Source organism: Triturus cristatus, chromosome 8 (genome assembly GCF_964204655.1).
Source record: "Triturus cristatus chromosome 8, aTriCri1.1, whole genome shotgun sequence".
In the NCBI taxonomy this organism is placed as follows: domain Eukaryota; kingdom Metazoa; phylum Chordata; class Amphibia; order Caudata; family Salamandridae; genus Triturus; species Triturus cristatus.
In genome coordinates this window covers 1,169,493,907-1,169,516,828 of record NC_140591.1, presented here as the reverse complement: position 1 = coordinate 1,169,516,828, position 22,922 = coordinate 1,169,493,907, and the positions used below count along the sequence as shown (strand labels likewise).

The 22,922-nt window shown below is 44.8% G+C and overlaps 1 protein-coding gene across 10 annotated transcripts in view; it reads left to right on the top strand.

Moving 5' to 3' along the window:
- Positions 1–22,922, top strand: part of CRACDL (CRACD like) — a 494,556-nt gene that overhangs the window by 367,699 nt on the left and 103,935 nt on the right. For all 10 annotated transcript variants that reach the window (XM_085622830.1, XM_085622825.1, XM_085622824.1 and 7 more), the window contains 2 exons: positions 12,994–13,062; positions 16,106–16,336. In XM_085622830.1, the coding sequence (XP_085478956.1) occupies positions 12,994–13,062; positions 16,106–16,336 (300 nt within the window). The remainder of the gene's footprint in view (positions 1–12,993; positions 13,063–16,105; positions 16,337–22,922) is intronic.

Genomic DNA, 22,922 nt, shown 5'->3' with positions numbered 1-22,922 from the left:
AAGAAACCTGGGCATTGGATAACACCCACCTTCAAATAGCTGGTTATAAATGCTTTTTCACGCCTGCAGAAAAAACCTCCTCAGGTAGGGCCAAGGGTGGTTTGATAATATACATTGACCTAAACATAGAAGGCAAATGGTCTAACGTGGACTGGTTCGCATGGAACGTCCAGGCCCTGAGATTCAGGAACAAAGGGTTGAGTCTTGTTTTGTTCAATGTGTATAACACCACTCTCACGAAAAATGACTCCACTACTATGAGGGAACTGGACGCTAAGCTGAAACAAAAACTCGCTCCCGCCCATGGTGCTTTGCCCCCCTTGATACTAGTAATGGGTGACTTGAACTGTCACTTATGCCCGTGGTTGTTTCCGATCACTGTTAACTGGTCAAAATGCCCAATAGAAAAAGGCCCCCATTTCAGCCACTCCCCAAGTGGTATCGAATTGGGTAAGCTTATCCATTTTTATGACCTTGAACATACAGTGGATATGATCCCACTGGGACCGGATGGCACACTCCCCCTTACTTTCAAAGGGAGAGGGTGCTCGTCCCACATAGATTATATTTTTGTCTCGAGAGGCCTAAAAAATCGGATCATTAAAGAAGGAATCGAGTGGAGTCCGTTTAGCGACCATAACCCTCTGGTTATGGAGCTTCGGTATCAGGGCAAGCAAAAGAACAAGCCTGTTGAGGGTACCATTGAATGTGTGACGGCCCAAGGCAGAAGACTCAAGTGGGCAAAATTAGATGGGGCTAGATTTTACAAGTCCCTGATGGAAAGAGGCAAGTCACTCATTGACGAGTGCTTAGACCTCTTGGTGGTAGGGGCTCGCTTAATAAATGTGTTTGGTCAAATAACTAGCTTGGTGGACGAGCTATTGTTGGCCAAGGCCCCTAAGAAATCTTATTCTAACTCTCCGAAATGGTTTGATGGGGGTTGTACACGCGCTCTGAAGAATCTAAAAATAGCCCTGAGCGGTACACCTAGGGATCAAGTAGAAGTCAAAACATGCAGGTCAATATACAGGAAGGAGCTAAAAAGAAGGAAAGTCACACTGCAGGGGGAAGCATGGGCGGCCTTGAGGGAGGCCTCTGAAAATAAGGATATCACAGAATTCTGGAGATTAATAAACTCCCCTTGTTTTCAAGATAACAACGCCCCTCAGGTCGCAACAAACATCCTCCCGGAACAGTGGATTGCTCACTTTGAGGACCTGTATAACCACGGGGAGGAGGATTCGACAAAGGAGAGGGGGATGAACATAGTGAGTAACCGGGTGGTATTTTCCCTGGAAGAGATTAGAATGGGCATTGAGGGACTCACCAAAAACAAAGCCCCGGGCCCAGATGGGATCCCCCCAGATCTGTTCCTGAGTCACGTGGATTTATGGGCCCCTATTATAACTAGAGTACTAAAAGCGGCCATTATGGTCGGTCTGCCCCGGTCTTGGTCAACGGCCATTATTGTACCCATTTTTAAAAAAGGCAACAAGATGACCCCCAATGCTACCGCCCTATCTCCTTGATAGATGTCACAGCGAAAATCCTGGGAAGAGTAATCCTGAATCGATTGACAGAGTGGGCCAAGGACAAAAACATCATTTCAGATGCCCAGTACGGTTTTCGAACCGGTAGGTCCACCAGCGATCAATGCCTGAACCTATACATGCTGGTAGCAAAGTATACCAAAACCAGCAACGAAGCCATGTATCTGGGGTTCATGGACTTGGCCGCTGCGTTTGACCATGTTAACAGGAATAAGTTATGGGTAATGATGAACCAACTGGGAATCTATCCTGGGATAATCTGCATACTGAGGGAACTGTATAGAGAAACCTCTGCCAGGGTACGTTATAACAAGGATGGGGGCTTGACAGAATCCTTCAGCTGTACAAGTGGCGTGAGGCAGGGATGTATTTTAGCTCCTTTTTTGTTTTCGATATATATTAATAATTTGGAACAATCTCTTAATAATCTAAATACAGATTGTTCAAGGGTAGGGACACGTAACATACCAGTGCTGTGTGTCCGCAGATGATGCGGTTCTACTGGCACGGACCCCTAAAAGCCTGCAAATCCTTATTGATGGGTTTGTCAAATTCATGGAAGCAATAGACCTGTCTGTCAATCTAAAAAAATCATATGTAATGACAGCAGGCCACAAGCCACGGACTGGCTTCACTTACAGAATTGGCACCCACACACTTGAAAGGGTGCAAACATTCTCGTATCTAGGGGTGCTCTTTGAGTCACTAAAATTCACACCTCTTGTGCAGGAAAGGTGTGGCAAACTGGTGGCATCATCTGGGGCTATTTCTGGTTACGGGAGGAGAGTTGGACGCTGGTGTCCGTAACAAACAATGAACCTTTATGGCTCAATGTGTTGTCCAAAAACCATGTACGGCTCAGAAGTATGAGGATTTATAAATCTTGACGGACTACAAAAGGAAGAAAATAAAATACTTCGCTCAGTATTCAAAGTCCCTAATTGTACACCAGCTCTCATAGTCCACAAAGAACTAGGAAGACCCTACTTAGAGGATCTGATTAAGTTTAGACCAATCCTGGCTTGGCTTAAATTATGGACGAACCCTGAAGCTGCACTGAGCAGGTTGATTATACAAGATTGCCTTGGTAGAGATAAACATCATGGATCAATTATGTCAAGACTAGCCTGGAAAGTATGGGTTACCAAGAGCTGTACTTAAACCCCTCACTGATCACTGCTCAGGATAAGCTTAACCTGAAGAGAATTTTCATGGAATCAAGAGTATCGGGCAGGATTACATTAGAAGGGAGCAAACCAACAGTGAGTATTTACAGTAGGCTTGAAACCACTGCAGGGATGGAACCGTACCTTTTGTGTCCTTTACAATGCCCAAGAGAGGTTTTTAATGTCAAGTTTTAGGCTCAATTTTTTACCGTATTTATTAGCTGATCCAGCCGGTTTTAGTAAGTCAATTGAGCAGAAGGGTGCCTGCGGCTGCGACAATAGGTCTCCGCAGGACACCCTTCATTTTGTACTTTTATGTCCTATTTACACCATCCCAAGACATAGATTTTTAAAAGATATTCTGAAAAAGGCAAGGTTCACTCGAGCCAAAGAGGCACTGACCTTTTTACAAAGGGCTAGTGACCCGTTAACATCATGTGCGGTGATAAGTTTTTTGAAATTCGCACTCAGACTCAGGGTAACTAGAGGCCAGCACTAACTATGAACACTGTAGACTCGTCAACTTGTTAGTCTTAGCAAGCTACCTATAAGGATTGTCTGTGATTAATGAATTATTTGTATGTACATAGATTCATTAAATGTTCTGTATACTGATTTAATACTGTTTTAATTGTATATATGTGTATTCTTTTATGATGGTTTTTAACCACCGAATAAAGAACTATTGAATTGAATTGAATGGTAAAATATGTTTTACGTAAATTTAAAAACTCACTCAATTGGGGGGAACTAGCATATTACTCAGCCATTAAATAAGGGAAAGCACATTCTGTGTAACCACTGTTAGTGCAGCAAAGCTCCAGATGACTCTTAAAAATGCTTGAAAGTGAATAATTGCAACTCCCAATCTGAGGCCTTTGCTGATGAGGAGATGGGTAACACCTGATTTGTATAAGGAGAAAAAACATGCTCGCGTATCTCCCAGGACTCTTTAGCCAAGCATCTAGCTTACAACAGAGCCATTCCTCTGGCTGGACCCAGTGGGATTCTAGGCTCAGTAGCAGGTAGGGTTCTACCACTACCACCATCCAATTTCTCATGCTTAGGAGCTCTAGAAAAGATAATCTTTCCCTACCTAAGTGACAGCCCCTGACCAACCAGAACACAATCGCTGTATATCTGTAGTCTGGAGAATACCCAGTTCAATCAGTTAAAATCATAATCCCGCAGTTGAGCACTGATACAGTGCACCATTCAGTGGACAAAATCAACAAATATCTTTTGTGGCAAGCATCCATTTTAGAATTGTCTCCCATTTTAATACTTATATAAAATATTAAAGTGAGAGAAATAGAATGGAATATTTTTTTTTCCCTTTGCTTATCCGTGTACCCCTTAGAAGTCAAACCAGTCCTGTGCATATAGCCTTTAGAAAGCATGTCTTCCTTTCATTGTTGATTATCCAAGGGAATTTAGAGCCACAACCCTGAACCCAAACTTGCTCAAGGAAGTCATCCCTGTACTGGTATGCCATATTCTCTGCTTCTCTTTTGCATAATTTATGCAGCACTCTAAGCCTGAAAGGGTATTGTTCTGACTTATACTGGGTGCTACCTTTCGTCTGGACAAAGCTAAACCTCTCTGAAGAGCTATAATGATAGCGAAACATGTGTAAGATGTTGCTTTTGTGTATTCCTGTTTGGTTTGAATGGTATAATACCAATCCAAAGCTGCAATACTGTACTTGGAGTGGTAAAAGGCTTTTGTCATTTTACAGCTCGGTGTGGATGGCACTGTGCTAATCCTATGCTTAAAGACTTTGCTGTAGAAATGGCAAAAGACTTTGTCCCTTTCTAGCTCGACGTGGATGCCATTGTGATAATTCCATGCTTAAAAACTTTGCTAGAAAAACAGACATTTTATGCTTAGCAGATATAGAGTGTCTCTGGTATGGTAGGGTGCTCTATACAGGAGCTGCTCTCTACCTAAACATGGGAACTACCCAGAGTACTCTGCTTCGTTTTTTATATAATTTATGCGGCACTCTAAGCCTGAAAGGGTACTGCTGTGATATATATATACCCCATCCTAAAGCCTATAAAAACCACTACAATCCATTAAAAGCCATCCCTGAATCCTAAAAATCCCCCCTGTCACTGAATCCTAAAACCTCCTTAACCCAACCCAGAACCCTAGAAAACCATGCTACCCCTTACCTCTAACCATCCCTGATCACTAAAAACCTGTACTACCCCATTTCACTGCACATATATATAACCTAAAAACTCCCAAAAAAATTTAAGTGGCATAAGGAACTTTATATAAATATATATAATATAGATGAAAACAATGAAATACCTCGGGTATAGTTTAGTGAACTAATTATAACTTGTCCCCCCATCATGCACTGCTTATGGCCATCGTCCCAGCTTTCCAAGGCAAGGCCTTTTGGCTTTTAATTTATTTTTATTTTTTTTATTGAAATCAGACATATTATGCATACATTATGATATTATTACATTTACTTATCGAATTTCGTAATGGCCAGAGTAACATGATTAACAATTTACAAATATTTTAGACATTCATATGTCATTGTTGCTATACATCCTGATTACTTTCTCTGCACTTGTACATATTTATCCGATCCCTTGCCTATAATTTCTTTCCATCCATGCTAGCAAAGGTTCCCATATATTCATGCCTTTTTTCATAGCCCTTAAAATTTACATTTATACAAAGAAATTTCCTGACGTCCAACATATAATAATCTATATAACCATTGATAATATGTGGGTGGCTCACAATCCTTCCATGCAGTAGCAACCAACAGGCATGCTATTGCCATTGTTAAAAACACAAAATCCCTCCCCACCGGATCTAAGTTCGCCCGTATGTCATAACCTAATAACATCAGAGTTGGGGTGATTTTTATCTCTTTGTTCAGTAACTGAAACCAGAACTTTTCAATACCCTCTTTTAACAAACCCTGCTTTTCACAGGAATAAAACATATGTATACTATCTGCCGGGCCAAGCAGACATCTCGGGCATTCATCGGTCTGTCTCCCCACCTGAATAGTTTGGCAGGACTTAAATAAAGATTATATAAGGTTTTATATTGTTGGGCTTTGAGGTTAGCTAACATGAAAACTTTTATCCCGATCTCTAAAACCATGTCTATATCTACCTCCCCATCCTCGAGCTTGCCAGCCCACTTTGATTCTATTTTGGGCATATCATCTGGTTTCTTCTTTAGTAGCTCTTGGTATAATGCTTAATTTTGCTTTCTGAGTTTTTCATAATTTTTAATGAAGGAACCGGTTCCATTATAATGAGTCCTATAGGGAGCCCTTTTATGCGGTTCTGTATATGCAGGTACTTAAAACATGAGTTCCTATGTATACCAAACCCTTAAACTAGTTCTATAAAAGCCTTTCTTTCTTCATTAGAATATAAATCTGCCAATGATACGATCCCCGCTTGCTCCCATTTCTTGGCTATTCTATCATAAAATACTAATATCAAGAAATCAGAGTGCCAAAGTGATGTATAGTTATTGTACCTGCTAATTTGGCACATTTTTCCCACTTTTTTTCATATCTTTAGTGCACTCTCAATACATTTATACCGAGGTTTTTTATGATAGTTTGGATCGCTTTGTCGTTGCAATAGTCCCACAGCAGCATCCCCAATAGCAAGTTGATAAATATTCTCGACCGCCCCATCTCTTCAGTTTGAAAAAAGTAAAGGATTCCAAACTATTGTAAGGCAGTAGCCCAGTAATATAGCTGTATACTGGGGGCTCCCCAGCCACCCCGTTCTTTAGGTAGCATCAAATATTTATAAGCACGCCGTACCTTTTGATATCCCCAAATAAATTTAGAGAGCATAGCCTCGATTTTATGTATTTTTGTGGCAGCGAGTTCCAGCGGTATTGCTCGTATTAAGTATAGAATCTTGGGGAATATCTTCATCTTAATAACCTTGATTTTGCCGATTAATGTAAGATGCAGATTATCCATACATCTAAGCTCTCTATTTATTACTTCCAGCACTAGGTCAATATTAGCCGCCCAGAGACTATTTATTTCTGCTGTTATTTTAACTCCTAGATACGTGGCTAAGTCGGCTACCCGAAAGTCTTGTAACCGACATTTGGAGGAACATATAATTTGTGTTTTGGCTTTATTTAAGAGATATCTGGATTTCTCTCCAAATTTTCTATCATATTTCCAATCTCTTTAATAGCCTCTCGAGGTTCTGCTGTAACTATCGCAATATCATCTGCGTATGCTAGGATTTTCGTCTCATAGCCATGTGCTATAACTGGTTTAATTAATTGATTATGCAGGACTCGAGTGATGAAGGGATCCAAATAGAATGCAAATAAAATAGGAGAGCAGGGACAGCCTTGGCGTTTGCCTCTGGCGATCTCCACCCTCCTGGAGGTATGTCCCATTATTTGGATCTGAGCATAAGGTTTATAATACATAGCCTGAAGACCCCTTATAATTCCGGGGCGAAATCCTCTGTCTACTAAGTTCCCCCATAGATATCGCCAGGCCACCCGGTCAAAGGCTTTTTCCGCGTCCAGGAGGACCACAGCCATCTCTCTATTCTCGTCCTCTGCGATATCCAAAATTGAGATAACACGTCTTGTATGGTCTGTGGTCTCCCTGCCGGGAACAAAGCCATGTTGCCTGGGGGATATAAGTGCAACTATGGTCTTTTGTAGTCGGGTGGCCATTATTTTGGAGTAAACTTTCGCATCCGCATTCATAAGCGATATTGGGCGATACGAGGACGGCGCTTCTGATGACTTGTCTTTCTTAAGAAAGGCAACCACATCTGTACCCTGCCACGATGCAGGTGGAATCCCTCTATATTGTATACCCTTGCATAATAGGGAGTATTTGAGATGATAACATTTTGTAAACTTCCACCAGAATTTTATACGGACCAGCAGCTTTTCCCAGAGAAAGGGACCCCAGTGCTTCCTGCACTTCGTCTATGGTTATTTCTTGTTCAAGATCCAGAGCGGCTTCACTGTCTAGTCTTGGTAACATAAGGCGCTCATCTCCTATTTCTACATGCTCTTCCAAGAGTTCCTCCGGCTGATACAGCCTGCTATAAAATTCCTCAAATACCTCCGTAATTTTCTGTAGGCCAGATACTAAATTATTATTTCTATCCCTGATTTTAAAAATGTTGTTCCTGTCGATTTTCTGCCTGGTTCTTAGAGCCAGAAGCCGCCCCGTGGCCCCCCCCCCATATTCATATAGTTCCCCCCCAGTAAGTTTGAAACATTTGAGCCACTTTGGTCTGAAAATATGCATTTATTTCCGATTTGGCTAAAGCTAGTTTAATTATTTGTTCGCCCAATAAACTCTGACCCCCCTTTATTTATTATTTGAGCATCTTCTGCCTCTAATTCAGACATTTTGCTAATTATTAGTTGAAACTGTGCCTTTCGTTGTTTACGGGTACGAGATACAAACTCAATTATCTCACCTCTCAAGGCAGCCTTAAAAATATCCCATACCACCTCACGGGAGGCACTGTATTAGTTGCAATCAAAGAATTCCTGAACCCATTGCTTGATATATATGCAGAATTTCTCATCAGTCAATAGCTTTTTATCAAATGACCATGAAGTTCGCTACCTAACAGCCGGCGCCCCCCTTACCTCCAAGATCAGAGGTTTATAATCAGAATATAATTGAGACAGTTTTATAATATCTAGATTACCCATCAGTAAATAGGAGGCTAAGAAGTAATCCAGTCGCACAAATTTCCTGTGTGGATGGGAGAAATATGTAAATCCGGGATCTTTTCGTTGTTTTTCTGCCCATACGTCGCACACGCCATGGCTATCTTTTAATGCCCCGATTGCCCTATAAACTTTCGGCTTCCTTCCTATATAACTCTGTTTTCGGGTATTTGTCACATCTAGATGTATATTAAAATCACCGCAACCTATCAATTGTTGGGGCCAATTAGCTAGTTCTTTTTCCAGTTCGTCCCAAATACTCGCATCATCTAAATTAGAGCCATAAACATTCACGACAGTCAGCCCCATAGATAGTTCTACTATAGCCCAGCGCCCCCACTTATCTGCTGCTGATCGCACTGCCAACCCATTGCGTTGTCTGTAATATATAGCAACCCCTCTAATCGTGGTTGTCTGGGAAGAACACGCCGCCCGGCAGTAGCCCCTGATCTCTAAAAAACCTTTATTACACCATGGAATGTGTGTTTCTTGTAAGCATATCACATCTGGACCGCCAACATTAGATGAACAAAGCCTGAATTTATCCATATTTTACGGTAGTTTCCCCCTTGTCTGGCCATTGCTGATCAGCTTGTTAGTGTTATTTCCATTAGAAATGTATGTCTCCGATTTCCTTTTTTCTTGCTTATCCCTCGTTGTAACCCCCCCCCCTCAGCTTACCCTCCCCCGAACCCTCTACCACCCACAGCACCCTTCCAAACCCCCACCTACACCCATACCCAGCACTGCCCCCCACCCAACCCTGTTCCCCCCCTCCTCCACCACCCACCCACCCTCCACCCACCCATTTCCCACTACACAGGCAAAAGGGCCAATGGCCCTTACGATGGAGAGACTTGCGCCTCTGAGTCCCCCCTTCTTCTTATTCCAAGTGGTATTTTCAGAAGATTATTATTTTAATTAACTGTGTATCTATCTACTTAGTATCATGCCCAGAGGTCTCTAGCGACCCCATTGTCTAGCTGCTCATGTGGAATCTACGCATTCTTTAGCTTGTATTTCGGACATGAAAAATCATGCCTGGCCTTTAATAACTACTTTTAGTGTAGCTGGGTTTAGCAAGAAAGCCTGTGCACCCTTATTCTGGTAAGGAGTTATAAGCTGGCGTAACTGCCACCTTTTTTCAACGGTGTGGTGACAGAAGTCGGTTCTTACAAAAAACTGAACCCCTTTTCCCTGCCGCTTTCTATCCAGTCAAGCCAAATCATACAGGGCCTGGCGTGCTAAAAAGTTGTTTAAACAGATCAAAATGGCCCTTGGTCTAGTCTCCGTTTGTCCTCTTAAACGGAAACCTGTGGGCCCTTTGGATCTCAGTGGACCAGTTCCACAGTGTTAGGTCCGGGAAGGCTTCGGTGAAAAGATCGATCAAAAAAATATATGGACATCTGAACGCCCAATACCTTCTGGGATACCTAATACTCTGAGATTATTGCGGCGTAATCGGTTCTCTAGGTCAACCAGTTTCATTTACGTGTCATCTCTGTGAGAAGTCATAGCATTTAAGGTGGTTTTTTGTGCGGCCATTTCATCTTCTAAGATTGATATTCTCCCCTCTGCCTCATTCATTCTGTCAGTAAATTCGTTACAGGTTTTTGCTATTTTTCTCACAGTGTTTTGAAGTTTCCGACAAGCAGTGTGTGTCTTAAGATTTTCCGTACAGGTTTCAATCCTATGGTCTACTATGGATTGATAGATTGCAGCCAGGGATATTTCTTCCAACTTGCCACCAGCCGCACCCATATCGCCCAAAGATTGATCCTCAGTTTCTGCACCAGGAGAGCTGGGTTCAGGTGACGGAGAAATCTCCCACATCAGACTTTTAGCTGTCACAGGGTGGGGTGCCTTCTCCTCCTTGTTTGCCAATTCTTTATGCACCATAGTAGTAGTCAAACTTGTTTCGTCCACATTTGAAGTGTTCGATTCACTCCACAGGCTAGTTGTTGACCCCTCCAGATCTTGGCCCCCCATCTTGCTCATCCTCTCATGAGTCCTAGGGTTCTGAGAGCGAATAAAATTCCTCACCGAGTCTCCCTCTCTACTAGCCTTTGCTGCACTTCCTAGATCCTCCGTTTCCTTCAAATCATGTTCCGTAGAGAGATCCGATATAGACACATCTTGGACACATTCTGAGTCTGTAATTGTTTCAACGTGCCTTGCCTTTTCGTGTAGTGAGATATTGGCTGGCATAGTCGTGTTATCAATGATCTCAAGAATACCGGCCCCAGCATGCGCCATCTTTTCTTTAGCACCGATAATATTCCCTACATTATCCTTTTTTGACTTTGCAAACATTTGTGGGACTTTTTTTTTTAGGGTCCACCTTATGTTCATCCCCCTGCGTACGGCTGCTCAAATCGCCTACTGTGCCCTCCAAGGCCGCTTTCATGCTGGTTCCTATTTTCGACGTAGCTTCTATTCTACTCCCGGCCTGAAGCTCCAACAATCCCCGACTCTTACCCCCGTGGGCTGATTATGGGGGCATGATAGCGTAGACTTACAATCATGCAGTTCAATTTAAAAGGAATAGAAATTGCACCTTTTAGTTTATTGATTTCAAAAGTCGCCAAATTGTGTATTTGTACTCCCAAATCTTAACACCAGAGCGTAAGTCCTTGGAGAACTCTGCACGTAAAATTATCCTTCTATTAAGCGCTTTCGGGTTCAGCTGCAACGCGGTAGTATACTCTGTGTACTCTGACGTCAATGCAGGCCTCTTTTAAACGATACGCATACCGGCAGAGCTTTTCCAGCGTATTGTCTCCAGGGGTCCGAAGATGTTTGAAATGCAGCCTTCTCTTGTCGATATCAACCTCGGAGAATTGCTCGCTTTGCACACACACCACTGCTTCCTGCTACTGTGGCTGACGGCGTATCGTCCCAGTACCAGGTACTCCTACCGGCAAGTCTCCCAGCCCTCCATCTGTGCAGGTGAGCGGTTAGACGGGTAGGTAGATCTCAGAGCTATCGCTGCCGCTGAGCTTTTTACTTTCCTGCTGCAGTTATCGCTTTTGAGTTTTTCGCACTATTCAGGTTCGTAATCCTTTTCCTTGGTCTTGGTTAATGCCACATCACAGTATATCACCAGAGCATTTTTCTAGTAGAGTCCATTGAAGAAGGGGAGCTCAGTGAGGAGCTCATCGCTCGTACGTCCGACTAGCGGTCGTCATCATTGACCCCTCGGCCTATTGGCTTTTCCATTGTTGGTTACACTTGCCCTGCTACATACTCACCCCACCTTCCACCCAAAGGAATAGCAAATGTGTTGTCCCCTTAAAATTATTTTTCCACTGTATTTGTTTGGTTTCCATTTTTTTTAATTTGTGTATTCTATAAACATGTTATTCATAATATATAGGCTTTCTTTTTGTAAAGCCCTTTGGATGCAAAAATACAACTTTTAATACAAATTAATAATTTAAAGTTTGTTTTTTCCAATTTAATGTATGTAAATTAACAGTGAAACGCACAACTAAGACTAAACCAGTCCTGGGATGCTTATGTTCTGGTTCAGAAAGGACCTGGCTTGGCAGTTCAGCCTGGACTGATCCCATGAGGAGCAGTGTCAAGGCAGCTATTGCCAGTGGTTAGACTTATTGCGAGCAGGCCCATCACCTTTTGTGTGTTTTTATGTACCGCTTTAATTGGCAAGAGAATGCCCAGACGTGGGTCCCATGCTCACTGTGTCACTGGAACTAAGCTGTGCCAGGCTGATGAGCCCATAACTAGGGAGAAACCGGTCCTGGGTTGCTTGTGTTCCGGCTCAGAGAAGACCTGGCTTGGCAGTCCATGCTGGACTGTTCCCATGAGTAGCAGGTTCAAGACTGATTTGCATATGGCTGGACCCAAACTGAGGTGGCATGGTTAGTAAAAGAATGATGGATTGGAGTGCTACCTTGAGCGATTGCCAGTGGTTAGATTTATTGCAAGCAGCCTCCCGCCATGTCTTTCATGTAAATTAACTGTGGCATATTTGCTATGGGACAGTTTGTGATGCAGGTGAATGGGTTTTGGTGATGACAAGTGATTTGAAATAAACTAATACTGATTCTTATTCACCTTTATGAGTGACTGCATTTCAAGTTTAAAATGCTCATGAATCCAAAACTGCCTACAAAATCAGACTTCCCTTGCTTTCCAAGAAAAGTGAAATTATTTTTCTGGATGCTTTGTGAAACATTTTGCATCTTTGAGGTTATTCTATGAAGAATCCCTCTACCAGCTGACCCCAAATATGTGAAATTAAGGGCTCAGGGAGTCATTTCAAGTTACCTGTGCTCATCTTTTGAGAATTGTCATTGACAGAATAATTGAAAGGTTGAAAACTGCCCTTGTGCCCTTTGTTCGATTCTTCATTTTGGGAGGAAGTGAGAGACTCTCTTTACACTTTGTTGGTAGTTTGGTTACTAATTCCTCAATTGTTAGTCCTTGTTTGTTACCAATAGATATTGCATTTTAGTGTCTGTTTCTAATCTTTTCCATTGGTTACCTTTTTTACTCACCATATTCCTCGTTTCATTCTGCAGTTTTCTGACTCTTACAAGCGCCTTAGCTCCTTGAGTTTAGCTGGAACAGGCAGTGAAGAGGAAGAACAGGTAACTTTCAGTCTAATTGTGTGCGAGAGCTTCCTGCACACTACTACTGTACGTCTTATAACTATTTGTTACAATATTTTCAGGCTGACTTGTGCGTCAATACCTTCTAAATGTACACCACTTTTTTTTTAAAAGTGTCTAGATTAGCAACAATTGTAGACTATGTATCTCAACCCTGCTTACGTGGACCTCTACAATCAAATTATTTTGCATGCCAAGGTATTTGGGTTTATTTTGTCATTAAAAAATTGGCTTTTCTACTGACTCTTCTTGCTTCTTCAACTCTGCCAACTACCATACACAGGATTCTTCATTGGCTCTTAGCCTTCATTTACAGTTAGAATAATGATTGTAGGGAAGTGTGAAGTCAAGAATCTAGATGAGGAGCTCTGTTTTACCCCTCTCCTGTTATTCACAGCATCTCCTAATTTGTGACCTAAAATGCCCTGTTCATTTTGTCTTTTGTGTCTCCTTTATGAATGCCAATTTCTGATGGATACTTATAACTGCAGATTTCTCACCTTTAGCATGTTTCCCAGGCACCAGACAGGATCCGGAAACTTTTCAGAGCTGTGCTCCTGCATGCCACTAGGTGGTACCGTGCAGCTCCAAATAGGCTTCATTCCGTCCCGGAATTGATGAGTGGAACCGCAAATAAGCGCCACCCCTGTGCACTGACGTAATTTCCTTTCTTCATTTTCGAGGGCAGATCTGGAGCTCAGTTCCTTCTTTCATCAGTTTTTTACAACTCCCAAAACAAAATCAAATGTGGAAGGGAACAGTGTCCCCTCCTAAAACTACAGGCTTCAAACCATGCTGTGATGATGAAAACCGGTGTCGGTCATCGACATACACGACTCTAAGTTGTGTGATGAATGCGCCCTCATGCACCTGAAGGCGATCTGGCACTGCAAAGCTGTAAGTCGCTGAACAGAGGAAGAAGTCACGGGCCTCATGTAAGTACTACTCACTCTCCAAGTCAACTGGGCAGACCCACTCCAGAGGCTGGTCCCATGAGAAATTGTCTTTTTGGTCGAAGTCCTCTTGAAGTAGAAGTCCAAGTGGAAGCCTAAGAAGGCAAAGCAGGACCCAAACTCATCCCCTTCACTGTCCATCAAAAGAGAAGTCACTAGAACGTAAATGTGCCTATTGATCTCATTCTCCCCATCTCCGTTGAGGGGCTGATTCCTCAGTTGAAGCTAATGCTGCCAGAGTTCCCAAGGCCCTTGGCCACGCTGCAGGAGGACAAGGCCATTCGGGAGGCCATGTTATGCATCTTTGACACTTTTCCAGTTCTCTCTGGCTTGCCTTCAAGTTCCAAGGATCCATAGGGTCTCCCAGTCGGTTTACTGCAGACTGATCCATCCTCTGTCCTGTCTGAACCCTTCAGATCTGTCAAGGGTTCAGCACTGATTCCGGTGCAGACTTCCACTCCAGCTCAAAGACCTGATTTGGTCTCTCCATCATTGCTGGTGCAAATGGTGCAAACGCTGGAAGAGAATCCGGTACCAAGTCCGATGCCCGACTAGCATTGACTCGACTCTGACCAAGGGGGCACTCCCAAACCACTGAGGCTCACCCGGTCCCCATACAGCTTGGGTTTAATCCTTTGCCACCACTACCTGTGAGGCATCTTCAGAGAATCCACGGTCTTTTAGATCTAACCCTGCCTGGTGCTTGCCACCAATCAGTGATGACAATGGTGGGGATGGGGATGCTTTGCTTCTCCCCCCGCATGATGAGGACAGCCTTTACATTGGCTTGCAGGAGGGCAGCGAGCTTTATATTTCCATCGACAAAAGGTTGAATTCGCCTCTTGGGCCCCCGGTGAAACAGAGTGCTTCCTTTGCTGTGGTAATTTGTTGAGCTGCTAAGGTTTTGGACTTACCATTGCCTTCATTTAAAATCAAGTCCAATGTTCTTACTGAGGTTTTGCAGCATGAGCCAGCCTCATCGGAGCCCTCGCTGCAGGTCTGTGAAGCCCTTAATGAGCACTTGGTCTAAAGAACGTTTGTGCATGCTAGTGAATCGACAGTTTGCCAGACGCCATAGGCTGACTTTTGGTGACCCTGCTTTACTTACACACTTTCCTACTCCATAGTTTGGTGGTCTGCTCTTCCACTAGCAGGATAAAATCCAATTCATTAGTCGTATGTTCCCTAATTAGGTTGCCTCTTTGGAAGAGTCTTATGTTGCAGCAGTAGTACATGGTTCTGCACCTAACCTTGCCCAACTTACATGTCCTACTCCACCTTTTTTCTGGAAAAAGGTATGACGAGGCCTCGGGCAGCTTTTTGCCGAAAGTCATAGCTCCTTTCCATGTTGGTCAATCCGTTACTCTCCCAGCGTGCTTTGCTCCATCTCACCCTTTAAAAGAGGAGATGCTCCATTGGATGGACCCTAAAAGAACTTTAAGCCTTTGCATCACTCATATGACCATCGAGTGGACGATCTACTTTTTGTGGCTGCGCAGAAAAAGACGCACAGTGGTTAGTCATCTGCATCAATATCAGCTATGCAGTGGTCAAGAAGGTCTGAGAGCCCACTCCACCATGCCTAGGGCTGCTACCATTGCGTTAGCCCATTTAGAGCCTGTCCTTGAAATTGATCAGCCTGGTATCTATTCTAAAGGTGAGGAATCTGAGTTTTGAAGTAAAGTATCTCATCAGAAAGAGCAAGCTACTTCAGTAATGCTCTTTTTGGTGAATACTGTATCTAACTGCAGATTCTTTAATGCCCTCCGATCTACCCTATCTGTGGAGTGGTCTCTTTTTACCATCTATAAAGGTCCCAAATCAGAGGTCTGCCCACTGAAAAAGTAAAGCAAAAAACTGATGTTGGCGCACAGGGATGGTGCTTATGAGGTTCCGCTCAACCACCTCCTGGGTGGAAAGAAGGCTATGCTGAGTCGCATGGTACCACCTAGTGGTGCACGGGAGCCCTGCTATGAAAACTTTCTAAATTTCAAGAATCTGCTGTTAGATAGCGTGTCCACCAGAAAGAGTGTTACCAATGGTAAGTAATTTGTTCTTTTGTGTTCTAGATTCCCTCAGAGCCTTCTTCAAGACCGCTGTCCCCAGTAAGCCAACTTGTGGTACGTCCTGCCAGCTCCAGGACAGTATCTCCGCAAAGAAGTGAAAGCCATATCTCACCATCTGCAGATTTTGACACCCCGCCTCAGTTCTCTACATGCCTTGATAACTCTGCTGCTAAATACAGGCTTTCAATTAAGCCTAGAAACCAGCGATCAAATAAGACCAGAAAGCCTTCTGTGGTATGTATATTCCCTTAATCAAACGGCTACTGAAGGATATGTGGTGTTATAGAGCGGTGCATGCTAATCATTTCCTTTGTTTAAATACCATAGAAAGAGTAGGCTGAGGACTATAGGTTCCAACACTTGAATCAGAGTCTAGTCCACCACTGTTGGTACACTCCAGTCCCAAAAGTGTAGTATCAAAAATTAAAATTCATAAATACATTCATAATTTTTTTAAACATTAATAGTTAATTTTTTATTATAAGTGCATTTAATTCGCAGCAACTTAAACATGCTTCTTGGCTTTTTAGTCACTTACTCAGGGTTGTTTTAAATATGAAATATAAAAAATAGTGTGTAGTAATTCATAGCATATTTGACTTTTATCAGTTTAGATCATATGAAGAACCATTTCATAGGACAATCATATTATACCCTTATTGCCAACTCAGCTGTTGTGTATATTATCTCCTGCACGATTTGATAAAAGGTTGAATAAAAATCCCTAGAATAATTATAGTGGTGATAAAAAGAATGACTTTTATTTTATTATATCATTACCTAATTATTCAAGCCACCTACCTCAACAATTACTTCACCATTGTAGGTTTAACCTTTTTTTATTCTTGCACAAAACGATTAACAAGCACAAAGCTCTTGTTCCTCAAACACCAATAGAGCACTCAGCTCTTTCCCATCAAGCAAAACACTGTTTCACAGAAATACAAATATACTTTTCTCTGGGTCTCGTACCCTGGTGTTGTAAAAGAACACTGCTGTTGTCATGGTAGAAGAGCAGAACAAAGAGACAACAAATCTGTGGGTATAACATTGCTACTTATAGGACTAGCCTTCAATTGGTCTTTCCATCACCACTGTCCAGGAAATGCTCCCGCCTATTCTCACTCCACATCAAACACGGGTCTCACATCATTCAGCAGACCACTCCACTTCCCCCAACCAACAGTGTCGTAAACAACTCCATTCCATTTTGTTTTCTCACCCATACATAACCTTTGCAAAAACACCTTATCTGAGTCCACCTATCAAGCATATATTACTTCCCATTATGTTCCACTCGCAGCCTTATCTGAAAGCCCACTGAGGCATTGCGCTACAGTGACACCATTACTTTCTTGATATCCATCGGCGCTTTCCTTCTCGCCAAAGTTCCTACACTCAGTTCAGGCTAGATTAACAGTTGGTTCTCTCTTGCCATCACTCTTCACCTCTGCTTAGCTGCTCTTAAGATTTGATATCTCCAGTCCCACCTCCATTATAACCCCAATGGAAGTCTACACTTTTCAGATCACTGGGGCCTTGTACTCCTTGAGCCTTACAAGTTAATGAAATGCTGTCTCCAACCATTTTAATAGGAAGTCAAGCAAAATCTCAGCTGGAACCCCTAGCCCTCGGATACAGCACCCCTCCTAAAATCATTCAGGATCTCAACTTTCACATCACTTTTACAATAGTGTCTGTGGTACCTTGTTTAAAGGAAACTAGACCACTCGCCTCTCTCCAGGCCCCTACTCTAGCTTTGAGATCTTGTTTTGTAGAATTTTCTGTTACTAGCTTAGTAAAGCAATCTTCTGTGCCTACAAGCAATGGCTTACTGGTCAACAGCTTTTCATGTTTCTTGCGGTTTTAAACAAGCTTTTGATTCCTGATACATTATCTTCCCTTTTCTTCATGAGAAATAGGTAGGGCATTTCATTTTGTTGGATTAGCAGAAACCAGCTATCATTAAAAGCTTTATCGATGTAGGTATTTGATTATTTTAAATAAACCATGTTTTGAGTTTAATTTATTCGTAAATTATTATAACCATTATGAACAAATTATATGAAAATGCCAATATGACACAATAATTGTTTTTTTAAATTTGCTGTTAGCACACTAGTGATCAAATCCATTACAAAAAGTTGTAGCTTCTGTGTTAGACCTGTCAGCCCTTTGGGTGGTCCCTCCTCATCATTATTTATTTTGTCCCACTTTTGCCTCAAACCCTGTTTGAATTTTTCCTTTTTGGGAACCACCAGACTTTTTAGTGTTGCTACAGATTCAGGGAGCCATTTTAGCTACCCCTGAAACTTCTGTCTGAGGGCCTGAAGCACAAAATGGTGGCCTCCTGTGACATCACCAGCATCCACTGGAACCTACCAGCACCTTCCAGAACCTTCCAGGAGATTCCAGAACTGTGTGACAGTTGGAAACCGTTTAGAATGTTGGGAGGATAAGAGAGGCAGTTGGCAGTTGGCGCTGGCAGTTGGCACCTGACTGGTGAAGAGAGAGGAGCACAACAGTGAAGGAGGAAGGAGTGAAGCAGCAGGGGTGGAAACTTGTGCCTGGAGTGGGGTCCATAAACCCACCCTTGATACTTGTCCCTACTGATGGATCCCAGCCTATAGCCCTGTGTGGGAAGAAGTCAGAAGAAAACCATCCTAAGGACCTGGACAGCAGGAACAGGCCTTAGAACCAAGAAAGCAGCAAGATTCTGACCTGAGAACTGGTTTCCCTGGAGCCTGGCGTCGAGTAGCCGAAGACCTGGAGCCCGAGGTGGAGAAGCGGCGCTGACTGAGGTGGCAGACGTCGTACCCGGAGCCGCCTGAGGTCGTAAGAGGGCGCCGGCGGAGGTCGAGAGGAATACCAAGGGTCGAGAAGGAAGTGAACCGAGGTCGAGCGAGCGGCGTCATCGGAGGAGTGAAGTCCGCCCTCCGGAGTCGTCGGAGACCGAGGTAGAGGAGCACCGGAGGTCGGGAGTGAGGATCGCACTCCGGAGTCACCCGGAACCTGTGAGGAGGAACACCGGAGGTCGGGGGTGAGGATCGCACCCCGGAGTCGCCGGAAGTCGACAGCGAGGCCAGGCCGGCCGACGTCATCGGAGCCGAGAGCGCCATCGGACCGGAGCCGCCCGAAGTCGACTTCGTGAAGAGACTGCCCGACGCCGTCGAATCGGAGGTCGAGATCGAACCGAGGCCACCGACGTCGGACCGGAGCCGCCTGCCGGCGTCGTCAAAGAACTGACATAGTGCCGAGGCCGCCGAGACCGAACCGGAACCGCCTCACGGCGTCGACACGACTCCAGCGGCGTCGGAACATCAGAAAAGGGCAGTAAGTGGAGTAGAGGGCGCCTAAGGCCCTGTGGAGACCTGAGAGACTGCTCTAAGGGGCTAGGGAGGTGCTGAAACCCACCTGACTGTGCAAGGGGTGAACTGGGACTAACCTAGAGAGGTTGTGTGGAGAGAGAAAGCCAGGGCACTGGTATTCCCCCCTTTGATCTACCTCAGATTAGGCCTCAGCCTTGTCCCAGCCAGGGAGTAGCCCCCCCTCAAGCCTTCCACAACCCTACAAGCTGTGCCTGGGCCAAATCAGCCCTTAAGAATTGAAGTGTCATCTGATTCATGAGTGTTGCTGTATACTTTTAATTATTTATTGGGGATACTGTATTTATTGAGTTTTTATCTATTTATTGCTGCACTATATTTATAGGTCCACAGGACTTGTTGGTGTACAATATTTATTGGTACAGTATTTATTGCCTCAAAGTATTTAATTGTCTGTATATATTGCACTTGTATTTATGCCCTGTTATTTATGATCACCCCTATTTATTTCATCAAACAGCCAATATTTATTTGACCTGCACTAATTGAAACTTGTATATTGTGATTGACCTATTTATTTTTCCAATCAGCAACTAAGAGAAAAAGATAAAGAAAGAATATTTTCATAATTTTTACGGTGTAGAGTCGTTTTTGGAACGGATGCACGCATGGTTATTGTATGGGTATATTGTATGCTTAGCACTGCGCCTGTTTCCTGACCACTCGAGCCAAGCTACCACAGTGTGTTCGGGGAGTCCACCACCACCCTGCGGAGTGGGAGTGGGCGTTTCCAACATAAATTGGTGTTCAGTGGTGGGATAGAGCTGTGCCTACGTATACTCAACAATAACTGTGGGTAGTCCATAGGCCTACACCGGGAGTTTTCTCACAGCGGCCTTCCTAATTGTGGGTTTTTGTTTTTTCCAAATTTACTCTGGTGGTGGGAGGAGGTATTACTAAAGGTACCCCCCTGCATTGTTACTACACAAAACCTGTCCTCTAACCTGAGTGGGCAAGATGGAGTTTGTTCTTGAAAATCTAGACACGTACACTGTGGCCCAACTCAGAGAGTTTTGCCAGCGAGAGGGGGTGTACTGTCCCCCAGGAGCAAAGAAGGGTGCACTCCAAACCAGCTTAAGGGCTTGGGGGGAGGCACGCAGGGAAAGCAAGGCTGAGGAGGAAGACAGGGATGGAGAGCCTGACCCCGAGGGGGCTGAGATGTACCAACCTGAGGTGGGGAACCTGTCCGCAGGGCCCAGGACACTTTCTAGGAAGGGCTTATCCGAAGTGGAGTTAGCAGACCGGAGAGAGAAGAGACCGCTCACGTGGGACTTAGCAAGGCTGGAAAAGGAGAAAGAGGAGCAGAGGATGGCCCATGAATTGCGCCTGAAAGAAATAGATCTTCAGATTTTGCGAATCGGGGCACAACCTGTTCCCAATGGTGGCAGCCAAATCCAAGAGTCCACCAGGGAATCCAAACCTTACCTGCCAAAGGACATTGTAGCGAGCTATGGGGCGGGTGACGACATCGCCAAGTGGCTAGCAGCCTATGAGGTCTCATTGAGGGCCCATGGGGTTCCAGTGAAGTATTGGGGAGGGGGATTGTATAAGTACATGCCTCCAGCTGGTAGGGATGCTTTATTGGCCCTCGAAGAGGAGGAGCAAACCCACTACCCCACCATGAAACTGGCGCTCATCAGAAAGTTTGGACTAACTCCGGAAAAGTACAGACAGAAGTTCAGGGGTAGTCACAAACTGGGCACACAGAATTGGGTGGACTTTCTGGACTATGCAAAGAAGGCACTGGAAGGTTGGATTCAAGGCAGTGAAGTAAGGAACTACGAGGAGCTGTTTGACCTAGTATTGAAGGAACACCTACTCGAGAAATGTTTCCCTGAACTGCGGCAACACCTGGTGGATAGCAAGCTGACCAGTCCCCGGAAGCTTGCTGAGGAGGCGGACATTTGGGCTAGTACCCGGGTGTCCACAAGGGGGACTGGAGGGGATACTCAAAAGGCCGGACAGGGCGCCCCCCAGAAGAAAGAGGGAGGGGAAAAGAAAAAGGAGTTCTCCAAAGGCCCCCAAAATAACTTCCAAGGGAAGGGAACAGGATTTACCTCTAAGGCTAACCCACCCAGAAACCCTAATCCTGGCCAGAGTCAGCAGCCAAGGGTTGTCCATTGCTATGAGTGCGGTGGCGTTGGACACTACAAAGGAGATCCGAAGTGTCAGAAACGCTCACCCCCTCCCACTGGAGGAAAGACCCCCGGAGTAGCTAGTGCAGTGCTCGGGGAGGAGATGCCCTTAACTAAGGGAAGGGAGTGGGCGGGTGTCACTTTAGTGTCCCTGGGAGAACGGGAGATGGTTCCTAAGATCCAGGTGCCCGCAAATACCGCAAAGTATGGGCAGTGGGTCACCATCAACGGCCAAAGAGGGGAGGCTCTGAGAGACACAGGAGCCAGTATGACTATGGTGCGTAGCCAACTGGTGTCTCCAGAGCAGGTAATTCCCGATGTACTCCACCCAGCCGCGATGGCTGACGGCAGAACAGGCCACTATCCAGTGGCCGAGGTTCCCTTTGAATGGGGGGGGGTTGCAGGTTCACTTCGAGTTGCCGTAAGCCCTGCCGTGCCAGTCGATTGTCTGCTGGGGAATGACATGGAGCACAACGCTTGGAAGGAGGTGGAATACCGGACTCATACCGAGATGCTGGGTACACCTGACTGGGCCTGTGTTAGCACAAGGTCCGTGACTACCCGAAGAGGGAGTTCATTCCGGCTGGAGCCTGGAACAAAGGCCCAGCCAGCTGCCAGTCAAGGGAAGAACCGAGGACAGGAGGAGCCTGCCTCGGCGTCCCCACCCCGTAGGACGGATAGGCCACCGGAGGTGGTGGACCAGGAGTCTGCGGAGGGGGACGTTACCAACCTGGAGGACCTACCCATCCCGGCCGAGTGGCACGTGGAGGGAGGCCCGTCCAGGGAGGAATTCTGCCAGGGCCAGAGGGAGTGCCCTACCCTTGAGGGGCTGAGGCGACAGGCCGAAGCCCAGGCAGCAGGGAACGTTGAAGGGAACTACAGTGTTTACTGGGAGGATGGCCTCCTCTACAGTGAACCCAAGGCACCCCTACATGGATCGTCACGAGCCTTGGTAGTCCCTCAATGTTATCGAGCCTTCCTTTTAGAGTTGGCTCATGAGATACCATTGGCAGGACACCTGGGGCAAGACAAGACCTTCGCCCGTCTTGTCCCACACTTTTATTGGCCTCAGATGAAAGTGTCGTCCGATACCTACTGCCGGACATGTGTGTCTTGCCAAGCCAGTGGGAAAACAGGGGTGAAGCTGAAAGCTCCCCTGGAACCACTTCCTGTCGTTAGCACCCCCTTTGAAAGGGTGGGCATCGACATTGTGGGTCCGTTAGATCCACCAACTACAGCTGGTCACCGGTTTATCCTGGTTCTGGTGGATCATGCCACACGGTACCCAGAGGCAATACC